At 36.9% G+C, this 13736-nt stretch overlaps 1 protein-coding gene across 1 annotated transcript; it reads right to left on the minus strand.

The window, feature by feature from the left end:
• Positions 1-9822: 9822 nt before the first annotated feature.
• LOC125059295 (zinc finger protein 628-like) lies at positions 9823-11725 on the minus strand. The gene has a single exon (XM_047663665.1). It carries the CDS (start codon positions 11723-11725, stop codon positions 9902-9904), a length of 1824 nt encoding a protein of 607 aa, XP_047519621.1. The 3' UTR covers positions 9823-9901.
• Between the last annotated feature and the right edge of the window lie 2011 nt (positions 11726-13736).

Here is a 13736-nt window from a genome sequence, read left to right on the forward strand (position 1 = left end):
CACGGGTTTAACCCTCGTGTTACAATGTTTTGCTATTTTTTCATCATTTAACCCATTTTTCAACAATTCCTCCCTTTTTATAGTTTTCCTATAAAACATTTGACAGATGCACTACAAAGCACCCTCGGATTTTTAATGGGTGTCGCTTTTTTAATAAAACAGGGATTTTTTGTATTTTTTTATATTAATCTAAAGCCGACAGTTGACGCGGATATAATCTTTAATTAAGAGTGTTTTTTGTCGGGAACTTTACGTCAAGTCACTTTGTGTTCTATATTGTAATTATGTTGGGATTATAATACTGTAGTTACGGATGTAGTACGGAAACTTAGTAGTTACGGATTATTCAACCGTGTAAACCATTTATAACATAGAGAAGTGTTGGCTTAGTGGCTTCAGCATGCGACTCTCATCCTTGAGGTCGTACGTTCGATCTCCGGCTTTCTATGTGCGCATGTTACATTCACTAAAACGGTGAAGGAAAACATCGTGAGGAAAGCGGCTTGCCTTAGACACAAAAAACGGCGTGTCTTGGGCACAGGAGGCTTATCACCTACTATTAGATTAACAAATGATCATGAAACAGATATATAAATCTCAAGCCCAGACCTAAAAACGGTTGTAGCGCCACTGATTTTTCATTTCTAAACCATTTATAATAATATAAATTATTGATAAAGATAGTATATAGAATTATTCTTGATTTGACCATGGATCAAGACCTGGAGTATAGTCTACGTTTACATACTAATTACTAAAATCAATTAAGTTACTCTTTCAAGAGCATATCGCCGAGTTACACAGGTCAGGATAATTAGCATAGACATAGACATAGACATAAGATTTATTACAATCAAAAACACACAAACATAGCATTTCATGTTATAAGCATTCATTAAATTTTAAAATAACCACTCTATATTAACCACTAAAATCTGTTATTTTAAACATACTCTGACCAGGATGAACCTCTAACAAGGAAATAATCGCAATATATAGAAACAATTAATCTATAATTAAATATGATCATAATGTTGTTACGAAAATATGAATGACCCATAAATTTGTTATGTCTTGCTATTAAATTTTCGAATGCATTAAGTTTCGTGGGTAACATTTATTTTTACTTGGTCTTAATAATTATTAATGAGGCGTCAGTAAGTGTGGTGTCTTAGTTGGAAATTTATATTTGGTGACAAAACGTTTGAAGTACGGCATTTTACTGTGGGGTGCTGCTGCAGAGGTTCAATCCATATTTGTGCTGCAGAAGCGGGCTGTTCGGGGTATTTGTTGTGTTTCTCCGAGGGAGTCGGTACGGAATAGGTTTAAGGAATTAAATATTATGACACTATCTGGTATTATATTCTTGAAGCCTTGTTGTATGTCCAAAAAAATATAAACGATTTTAAAACAAATGGTGACTTTCACCATTATAATACGCGAAATAGAACGAATTTGAGTGTTCTGCAATGGAAGATCTGCTTCAAATTTCTAATTACACCGCAGAATGTTATGAGCAATTACAGAATAAAACTTATGGTTGCAATTATAAAAGCCTCCAATTACCACAGACATCACAACACACTCACAGCCTCACCTACACCACAACAAACACTCAGTTAAAGGAAAAAATTAAGGCAAAAGATTGTGTGATGTATTCCGATGAAATGGGTAAGGACATGGGTACTATTGTACAATTAAATGACGGCCAAACATTTATAAACAGCTGCTATCCCAATGCCACATTTAAAAACATTGTGAAAAATCATATAATCAAAAACAATGATAAATGTAATAATTTAATAATTTTTATAGGGAACAGGGGAAATGTAAATAAACATGATCTTTTAGTATTATATGAAAAACTTTGTTGTTTAGACTCTAAGAGGATTGTTATGTTTACATTTCCCTATAGCCAAAGCTTTCCTAAGGAAGAAAATGACACAAGATATATTCTTAATCAAACATTGCATACATTGGCAATGTATAATGATAAATTTTGTGTCATAGATACCAATAGGTATACAAAAAAGTTTTTTATTACAAAGGGTAGATATTATTACCTACCTGCTTTCTTAAAAAGACAGATAGCTGTTTCGCTATCATATTTTATAGAGATGACAGCCAAGAATTTGGCTAGACCCCTTGCTTCTATTGAGCAAGCATTAGATTATAAGACCTTGGAAGAAATTCCAAATAATATTTATTTAAATTAGATAATAGGACAACAGAGCACCACTCTTGCAATAATAAGGTAAGTATATTATGTGATAAAATTCATTCCCAAAAAATTATTGTGGTTCATCAAAATATACAGGGGATGAAAAATAAAGAATTAGAAATTGAACTATTCTTGAATAGTCAAAAAATAGACTTTTTGTGCATAACAGAGCACTGGTTAAAAAAATATGAAGTTTTGTTTAATTTTTGTAACCACAGGGTTGGTAGTGTGTTTTGCAGAGAAAATGCAATTCATGGTGGCTCATTAATCCTAATAAGTAAAAAACTTAAATGCAAAGAAAGAAAGGATATTATCAGCCTCTCTGTAGAACTAACTATTGAAATCTCCTGTGTGGAACTGGAGCAATTCATTGTTGTATGTCTATATTGTCCTCCGTCAGCTGTCTATAATAATGTTGAAAATGTATTAGAGGAGATATTGTGTAAATTAGTAAAGTGTAATAAAGGGCTAATTGTGTGTGGGGACTTTAATGTCAATTTACTTTGTCATTCTAATTCAAGTGTACGCATACTTAGTCTTTTTCGTTCATACAATTTAATAAATCAATTTCATTCACCCACAAGAATAACAGCTAGCACCGCAACTTGTATAGATAACATATATAGTGACATAGCCCCTTTGAATGTTTGTATTTTCAATAGATTTAAATCTGATCACACTGGTCAATGGTTTGAATTCCAATTAAGGAAACAAAAAACATGTAAAAAGAAGAAAATTGTGATAACTCCTATTACAAATGACCGTTTGGACAGATTTAGAGAAGCATTGGTCTATAGAATGCCATTTCTGTGTGGCAACTCATCCCCTAATAATTTATACAATACTTTTTTTGGATCATTTATTGATGAATTCAAGAAAGTATTTACTCAAAAGACTTTATTGGTCTCTGAGAAAACAAGTTTCTGTGACTGGGCAAATGAGGAGTTACACAGGAAAAGGTTAAAATTATATGAAATCTATGACGAAATGCAATATAACACTAGTGTGGAATTTAGGGAATATGTTAGGTTGTATTCAAATAATTTCAAAAAAGATTGCAAAACTGCAAAGTCTCAATATTTAAGTTCAAAAATAAAAAATAGCATGGATAAAGTAAAAGCTACCTGGAAAATAATAAATGAAGAATCAGGTAAAACGTCTGACAAACGAACTGATTATATGTTAAAAGTTAAAGGGAAGTTAATAAAATCTGACCCAGAGGTAGCTTCTTCTTTTGAAGAGTTCTTTACAAATGTACCACTAAATACGACCAAGTCCCTAGATTCTTCACCTGCTGCTGCGATCTCATTGCTAGAAAAATGTGTACCTGAATGTAATATTAAATTTCAGTTTAAACATATAACTTGTAATGATATCGTTAAAACTTTTAAGCTTATTAATTTAAAAAAAAGTAAAGATATATGGGGTATGTCAACAGTCATTTTAAATTCCGTTATTAATGTAATAAGCTCTGAATTGTCTATAATTTTTAACAGCTGTATCGATTGTGGAGTCTTTCCGGACGAAATGAAATTAAGTAAGATTACACCGTTGTTCAAGGCAGGTAGTGAGTCTGATCCGTCAAACTTCAGACCTGTTTCCGTGCTCCCTGCGTTGAGCAAAGTTTTTGAAAAGATAATGCTAGACCAGCTTTCTTTACATTTTAATGAAAATAAACTCTTACATAATAAACAGTATGGTTTCACTAAGGGTCGCTCCACAATCGATGCCGGTGTGAAGTTGATTTCGGACATATTTAACGCCTGGGAAGAATCATATGATGGAGTCGGCGTCTTTTGTGACCTGTCAAAGGCCTTTGACTGTGTTCATCCTGATATACTCGTTGGAAAGCTTCAACACTATGGCGTTGATGGCAAAGCTTCCAGCCTGATGAATTCATATTTAAAGGGAAGGATCCAAAGAGTTCATGTCAATGGAGTCACCTCTCCGGGTTCGCAGGTATCAATGGGCGTCCCCCAAGGATCGATTCTCGGGCCTTTCTTATTTCTGATTTACATAAATGACCTCCCATTCTTTGTCAACGAAGTTCATGAGATGGTATTGTTTGCTGATGACACTTCACTTCTATTTAAAGTGAATAGGAATAACGTATTATTGGACGATGTAAACAATTCTATCTCTCGTATAGTTAACTGGTTTAATGTAAATAACTTATTGCTTAATGAGAATAAAACAAAATGTATTAGATTTACAACTACTAGCGTAAAGCGAGATATTGGTAACCTGAAAATTAAGGACAGTGAACTAAACTTTGTTGACAAAACTGTTTTTCTAGGCATAACAATAGATAGTAAACTCCAATGGGGCCCACACATAGAGACTCTTTCGAATAGGCTGAGCTCTGCAGCATATGCAGTAAAGAAAATCCGACAGTTTACTGATGAGGACACGGCTAAAATTGTGTATCATAGCTACTTTCATAGCGTTATGTCGTACGGCATTTTATTGTGGGGTGCTGCTGCAGAGGTTCAATCCATATTTGTGCTGCAGAAGCGGGCTGTTCGGGGTATTTGTTGTGTTTCTCCGAGGGAGTCGGTACGGAATAAGTTTAAGGAATTAAATATTATGACACTATCTGGTCAATATATTCTTGAAGCCTTGTTGTATGTCCAAAAAAATATAAACGATTTTAAAACAAATGGTGACTTTCACCAGTATAATACGCGAAATAGAACTAATTTGAGTGTACGACCAACCAGGCTCCAAAAGATAAACCACTCCTTATATGGAAATTGTATTCGTTTTTACAACAAACTCCCAAGCGCAATTAGAGAATTATCACTAAATAAATTCAAAGTCCTCGTTAAACGAAAATTAATCAACAAAGCTTTTTATAAATTTGAGGACTACTTAAATGATCCTAATCCTTGGGATTGAATTGCTCCAGTTCAAACAATTTGTATGACAATACTTGGCGATTAAAAAGAGTGGCGGAAAGTTTCTTGCCAGTTCTTCTTACCCGCTCTACGCCCTTGACTTGCGAACTGGTAGTAAATGTAAATTTACGATTAATTTAACTTGACTATTCAAAAGTGTACTTGGTTACCTACTTGAATAAAGATATTTTGAGTTTGAGTTTGAGTTTGACCAACCAGGCTCCAAAAGATAAACCACTCTTTATATGGAAATTGTATTCGTTTTTACAACAAACTCCCAAGCGAAATTAGAGAATTATCACTAAATAAATTCAAAGCCCTCGTTAAACGAAAATTAATGAACAAAGCTTTTTATAAATTTGAGGACTACTTAAATGATCCTAATCCTTGGGATTGAATTGCTCCAGTTCAAACAATTTGTATGACAATACTTGGCGATTAAAAAGAGTGGCGGAAAGTTTCTTGCCAGTTCTTCTTACCCGCTCTACGCCCTTGACTTGCGAACTGGTAGTAAATGTAAATTTACGATTAATTTAACTTGACGATTCAAAAGTGTACCTGGTTACCCACTTGAATAAAGATATTTTGAGTTTGAGTTTGAGTTTGAAGAAATTATAAATAAATATGATTATAGGCTATAGATTAATAATTAGACTCTCGACGAAAACAATACAATACGGCTACTTCATGAGATCATCTCAAATAAAATTAATTGCAGATCATTTCTAGAAAAATTGGGAACATGGTAGAATTCGTAATCGTGGTTTGTTTCACGTTCACATCAACACCAACTATGCAAAAAGCTAGTATTTTATATTTTTATAGATGTTTTCCTTGTTTAAAATGTTTGAATCTTTTTGTATATATTATGTATTCCAGCTTTGGTTCTTTAGTATAATTTTTTGTTATATATAAATTATGTTAGCTGTTGGATTACGAAATAAATGAAATAAAAAAAGCTTCAACACATAGATTAATGTTCCTATTACCTGGAAAAGCAATGGTATAATTTCACATAGATAAAAACAATATTTGGTAGGATTTCTGGCCTCGTCGAAACCTTCTATAGTGGCGTTGTAGGAACTACCCAAGGTGTTTTCAGCGGGTATTGCTGACCCACTCTCTGAGTTTCACTCTCTGGTGTGGTTCGAGGCCCACATACCCCTGCTACTTTGGTTCTACTAAATGCGCAAACGCATTTCATCCAGTATAATTTCTTGTCATAATAAAAACATCAGGACATTAGGACATTCGTTAGAATTGAAAAACACAAATATTTGTATATTTAATTTATTGAATACGGTAGAAATGTTTCGTAGTATTGAAAACAAACAACAAACAGACGGATCTAGGAACATATACCGACGGTACTTTGCTACGCAATATTTGGCTTATTAACATTTGTATGTATATATAGTTAAATTAACACAAATACATTGAGTAATATTATTATTGTTTATCGCTAAAATTTCTGTCTATAAAACTGAAAAAAATTAATGATTTATATAAATACAAATTTAGACATTAAATAATCATTGATTATCTAGGATTTTTTTATAGGAGGCAAATGGGCAGGAGGCTCACCTAACGTTAAGAGCATTGGTTCGAAAATACTTCAGTGGGCAGCTGGTTCCACATAGTTGTGGTGCGCGGCAATAGCTGCCTTACGATCAAAATTAAAACTAAAACACTGATTCAAACTATTCAAGCATTAATTCGTCTTGTAATATGAAATAGTTAGTGCTTTAGTAAATAGTATAATACTATTGAATAAAAATAAATCAGTGGCGACATATTCTGGCCCTCAGATTTCCGTATCTGTTTCATGATCATTTGTCAATATAATAGGCAAGTAGGTGAGCTTCCCGTGCCTGACACTCGCCGTCGACTTTTTTAGTCGAAGACATGTCGGTTTCCTCACGTTGTTTTCCTTCACCGTTCGATGTTAAACACGCACATAGACCGAAAGTCTATTGTTGCACGACCGGGGATCGAATCGATCCATCTCGGGGATAAGAGTCGCGCTCTGAAGCCACTAGGCCAACACTGAGCTAATTTATGAATATGGGAGTAAAAAATCTCAGTAATATCGGATATATTACTCGGCTATATCAGTTAAAATTTAACCCAAATATTGCGTAACAAGCACAGTTTAAGATTAGGCCCGCCAGGCCTGGATATAATTCTCTTTATATTTTATTTAATATTACCAATACGGACGCTTTGTTTGGAAGATTAGGAAATCTGTATGAAAATATCGTTTATTCATTTAAGATCTTCAGTCCATATCGATAAAATTGGAAAATACATAAAATAATTTGACTAGAAATAACACAGATTTCTTTGAAAATAAATACCATTATATACAGTCGCACAAACTTAAAAATAAGACTAGAAACACATTACAACTAAATTTAATAGAGATCATCGTTCAACTATCATCATAATTGATTCGTATTTTAATAATTAACATCTGTATAATTCAATAATGATAAGATTGAACAATTTATATCTATTTAAATATATGGCGAGATCTTTGGTAATTCATACTAAATCATGTTCAAATACCACTTTAAATATTATATAAAAAAATGCTAAATATACTCTGCCGTTATCAATAGTACATTTATTGATTTTCGATTATTAGAAAACTATATTTTTTGGAGTATGTTAATAATAAGATCTAGAAAGTGCGACTGTATGTGAACGCGCTGTACCCGAGTGAAATTATTACATCTAAACATCTGTTGTATTCCTGTATCTACGCTTAATATTAATTTGTACTGTAATTGTCTATCACCAGACGCCGCTGTAATTCTTAATCAATTTGTACTTTTAATTAAACTATATTGGTCATCCACTCGAGGTACAACGCAAGCGATTGAACACAACATCATTTCACTACATATAGCGATCTCTGTGGCCGTACGAACTTTTTAACAGTAAAAATCGCGTCTCCAAATATGGTTCTACGCACCCCAACAAAAGTTCGGACACCTATAGAGATCGTAACCACGCGTACTTTTTAATTTGTTAATATTTAAAACATTATTAATATAATTTGTTGTATTGCGCGACTGCGTTCCGGCTCCGTAGCGAGTTTTGTCTATAGGAAGACTGTTAGGAAGGTTCAAAATACCGAAGAACGTAACAAAGGAACTTGTTTAGGAACATTTAATTGTATTTGTTTGCGTCATTCAGAAAACTTAGTCAATTGTCAAGGCAATGCTACCATATCTGGTGTTGAATATATAAAATAGTTTTTTTTTTGCCACATGCGTACCAAATGACGTGTACATTTGGACTACCTGACCGTCATGTAAATCGTCAGGAAGCCTTCGCTTCGCAGCCGTTCTGCAGTCAACCTCTCTAGTTAATTAAATTACATCTTACGTACATACATAGGAACTTTTTTTAGAAGCTGCATGGTTTGTACAAGCTATCCTTCACAATGATCTACTAAATAATATAAATAAACCTGTTTTCAAAATTGGTTTTTGAATATATTTCTGAACAAGTAACTGTTTAGATATCTCTTTTACGATAAATTTGAAAAGATTCAGTATTCGTGTCTTTATTATTTTTGGAAACATAATCATAGTTATCTTTAGGCTTTTTCACAATGGATTTGATTATAGATTTGGTACTATACGATAACTAGTTGAAACCGGAAATTTTCTCTATTTAATGTATGACGTTTATCCACCGTAAGAGAGATATCTAAGCGCTGCAATAACAGAGTAAGTAATAAATTACAATAGAAATAAATTTAAAATAAGGCTCGGCCGACGACTACGAGGTAGGCAGAGCTGAGCTCACCTCCCCAAAACAATGACCCGTATTACTGATGTGTTACACAACAAAACCGCTTGGCCGAGCCACACCACATCTAAACAGTTTATACTTAATTACGTTTAATGTTGATCACTGCCCAATGGTACGTATCTTTGTGCATTACTCACTTCTAGACAACAATATATAGCTAACATGAGCGGCCTCCGTCCGCGGCGATAAGTTTACTTTGTACTTTAACTCCAAAATATATTTATACAATAACAGCTTAGAAACTAACGTGAGGTAGAACGGTTGTCGCAGTACGTATGTGTGGCACCTGGTTTGTACTGTGGGTGAGATCTGACCGCGGCGCGCTGTCGTGTCGCAAATCGCAATCCATTCTGATGTGGCGTACAACATGAAGGCGCGCCCGGCGGCAGCTTGCTGGCGCGGCTCGCCCGGATGTCCATGTGCCCGCGAGGCGCTCGATCAGTGATCAACATCGCACCGGTACTACGACGCTATCGTAAGTACGCACTCACCGGAATACGTATCGTTTAAACTTTAAATAAACTAATCCTAGGGTGTATTTCTTCTCCTGATCGAAATCGACGTTTCATAAACTCGTCTCGGACCGACCCAACGTCGAGGAGATAATAAAACCGATTCATAAGCGGCAACGTTTCATATATCACCCGTGAATATAATTCTCAATATACGAATTTAAATCAAAAAAGAGCAGGGGCCGCCGCGCGTTGTGGCGCTCAGGCGGCGGCCGCGGACAGCTCCTCAAGAACGATCGTCTATCTCTCGGCAATCGCTCGAAGGCACACAGCGTTAAATGTAGTTCAACAGTTCGGCGATCGAGCGCGCGTCCGCGAGCGGTGTAGTCGACGGACGCGGACGCGCGCGGGTCGGACCGTCGCATCTAAACTGCAGCCCGTTGTCAAGGCACTATCGTCGCAGACAGCACCTTGATAATGGACTGCGTCCGTCTACTCGCGACGAACTAGGCAGGCGTTAGCGTGAGCGTGACGGTGGCACGGCGAGTAGCACGACGGCGCACCGGCAAGAACACGAGTGCCGGCAGGAGACTGAGCGCGCCGCCCGCCTCCTCTAGCACAAAGGGTTGCATTGTAAGGGGCGCACGTGGCGCTCTTGGCACTGCCAGTAGTGCACCTGCGCCGCCGTGCGTCGCCCTTACATGGGCTTCGAGTGCAGCAAACCCTTCCGCACGAAACTCACATCTTGAGCAAGAGTATGCATCACCGTCATTTTCCGCCTCAACTTCACCTGTTTCACTCGGCTCAGCACTACCCTCCTGCTCCATTTCTCCACTCTCTTGTTGTTCATTAGCGCGTTGAATGTGTGCTCGCTCGTGAGCAAACAAAAAGGCGAGAACGTCGGTAGTGAACGGACAGTAAGCGCACGCGTATGGTTTATCGCGTGCGAGAAGGTCTAACGGCCGCGGAGGTAAGGGCGGCGGTGGAGGTGGTCGCGCAGGTGGAGCATGCTCAGCTAGCAAGTGAGCTCTGAGCGCACGTGGTCCGCGGAAGCGCCGGGCACATAGCGGACAGGGCTCAGAAGGAGCGGCGTTTGCGGGAGCGGGAGGAGCGGGAATTCCATGTGTGTTATGTTTATGTACGCGCAAAAAATATTTACTGCACAACTCCTTATGGCAAATATCACACGTGACACCTCCTAGCTGCGTCCCGCTTTCCAACGAGATACCATGCATACGTTGCATATGTGTTCGCATAAAATACTTATTGCATAACTCTTTGTTGCATATCTCACAAAAACTCGAGCCTGCCCCGCCACGCCTTTCATCTTGGGGCGGGGGAGATGATGAAGGGGGTCGAGGTGTCTCGTTAGGCTCATCTACGAGTCGCTCTGCTGCAAGTTCATTTAGTTGTGATATCATAGTTTGAAGCTTGCGTAATTCTTCACTTGCAGACCCAGGTGACGCTGCTCCCCTCTCTTCGACTATCAAATTCAGAGGGCTTGTTTGACTTTCCCTTAACACAGTTTCTAGTTCTTCACGATCCTCGCGCTCCTGTTTTACTTCAGGAGGATCTTCATTATCAAACGGTGGAGGTAGGGATAGCGCTCTTGGTGGAGTTTCGATGTGAGGTGAGGTCTGTAGAATAGGTATAGATGGTGAAGTCCCTGCTAAAGGTGAAGTATCCATTGCGGGTGAACGTAGAGGAGGAACTCCGTGTCTTCTCTCTCGATGAGTACGCAAAAAATACTTATTACAATACTCCTTGCAACAAATTTCACAAAATGCTTCTGGATTTGTTACGCCAAGACGCCGAAGTACATCAGGCTGGAAAGCAGATTCGCGAGCACGTCGCGCCGAGTCGGGTGATAGACGGCGTGGTGTTCCACCAGATTCTTCATCTGAAGCTCGTCGGGGAGGTGAAGTTTGCTGCATTTGTGGTTGAAATCCAGGATGATTTTGGGGTTCGCCATCGTAAATACCGTGTTTATTGGCTCGGTGCGTTTTTAAGAAGTACTTATTGCAGAACTCCTTACAACACAGATCGCAGTAGGCTTCAGGGTTGAAAATCCTGGGGGGGTCGTGTCGAGGTAGCAGACGAAAGGCAGCAAGGGGATCAAACGTGGGGAGGGTGAGTTCACCAAAAGCCATCGCGCTTTTATATATGTCGGCCATTTTTGCGTGAAGATCGAGTGGTGGGGGCTGCGATCGCACCGGTGCTGCTTGCTTGCGCCGCTTGCGACCTGGACTGCCACCGCCTTCGCTCTCGCCGCCGCTCACCCCGGGACCGACGCAGTCGCGCTCGCGCTTCACTGCCGGCGCTACCGACATCGCGTCACCGCCGCATCTGAAATTGATATGAGACAAATTATATTTCTAGTTAGGTACTGTTGGAGGTATGAATTATGTTAGTTTTTTATTAAAACAAAGATCTTATGTATATTAATAAATAAAATTAGCGGCGCTACAACCTTTTTAGGTTTGGGCCTCAGATTTCTGTATCTGTTTCATGATCATTTGTCAATCTAATGGGCAAGTAGGTGATCAGCCTCCTATGCTTGACTCACACCGTGGACTATTTGGGTCTAAGGCAAGCCGGTTTCCTCACTTTGCTTTTCTTTCACCGTTTGAGCAAATGTCAGTCCACTGGTACACAGCCGGGTATCGAACCTACGACCTCAGGGATGAGAGTCGCACGCTGAAACCATTAGGCCAACACTGCTATCTCTTACGTATATTAATAATGCAAAATCTAAAAGATATGAATGTGATAATGTTTTGCTACACAATTACGAATCTTACGATATTGTCACAAATATTAAATATCTAAAATATTTACTGTTTACGATGAAAATGGTTCATAACACAAGTCATGTTTTCGATCAATATAGTCCAAAAAGTTTACCTCAATTATAACCAATCGTAGTGGGACATCACAAAATGGGTACGAAATAATAACGTGCCATAAAATACATATTTACGTAATTCGTAAGAAAAATCTTTAAATAGCATACAATAATGATTATTTCCGCAAGATATAAACGTTTATTAATTCAAGTTTTCAAAATATCGAATGCAACGTTTTTAACGTTGCTTTTTGCTACCATTAATCAATCGATAAGTATTTCGTGATAAATTCATTTAGTAGTGGGTTTCATTGTTATACATAAGTATGATTATTAATTTACGATTAAATTACACGTTTGAGAACGGCAGGAAGATTTAACTAGAGAGAAAAAATAACTTAATAAAATTAACAAATCAAAGAGCATTGGATTTTTAATTAAATATACTTTTTTTTTATTAATTATTATTATTTAAATTTTAAAACTATAGTAACATTTAAAATACTGTATTATAGTTGCAGAATTCTTTTAAATATACTTTAACATATGTGCCATTCAAAATGAGCTAATAAATAGATACAAACAACCGAGCTCTATATGAAATTACCAGCCGTATTTGCTACTATTCGTTTTTGCTTTTTACGGCACAGTAAGCAGAAAAACTTTTCTACGAAAACACAAGACAAGACAATCTTTTTTTTGTTTTTTTTATTGTAACGAACATAAAAACTTTTTTATCTCCGTAGGTGATTCTAATTAGAAACCTCACCTGTCTTTGTCAGTAAATTCAGAATTTTCCTTCATTTGTCAACTTTCACCACTGGTCACCATTATTCATAAACGTCACATAAAAGTTCAACTGTCCACAGAACAATAACACTTTGAAAAATTTTCGAAATTTGAAAAGTGCGATTCGAAATTCGAATTAATAGGCACGTGCTACTGTCTGCGCGTGCGCTCAAAACTGGTGTGTTTTAGGTAAAAACGGTGCAATGTGTCTTTTTTTGTAGAAAATAGCAAAAATCTCACCCCAACGGTCTACCCCTCGATTTGATTATTTCGACAGGGGCCGGTGCATTATCGTTAAAGGTTAGGCTACATGCAGCAACATATCTAACACTGATAACAAATAGATTTATTGACCGACTTAATATGACAATTGAATAAAACTTATAAGTCTAGTAGGTACACTATTTTAAATGTTCACATATAATTTTTTTCTTACCTAAAAATTTTATAAATGATTAAATCCTTTGTTTCCAAAACCGCTAGTCTATTAATATGCATTGTACAGTTAATTTCTGAAACTAGTTTTTTTTTAACTATTCATAAACTACTTAGTACTAATCATCTACGATACGAGACCAAATAATAGTTCAAAATAAGTAGAAAAATTACTTCCACGACTCAAACTTTGTGTACCTACTAAATGTAAATATAATATCCCGTCATGTAAGCTGTCCCTTATAGCAAACAATTCACGATGCTTTCCGAAA

This window comes from Pieris napi, chromosome 19 (genome assembly GCF_905475465.1).
Source record: "Pieris napi chromosome 19, ilPieNapi1.2, whole genome shotgun sequence".
Lineage (NCBI taxonomy): Eukaryota > Metazoa > Arthropoda > Insecta > Lepidoptera > Pieridae > Pieris > Pieris napi.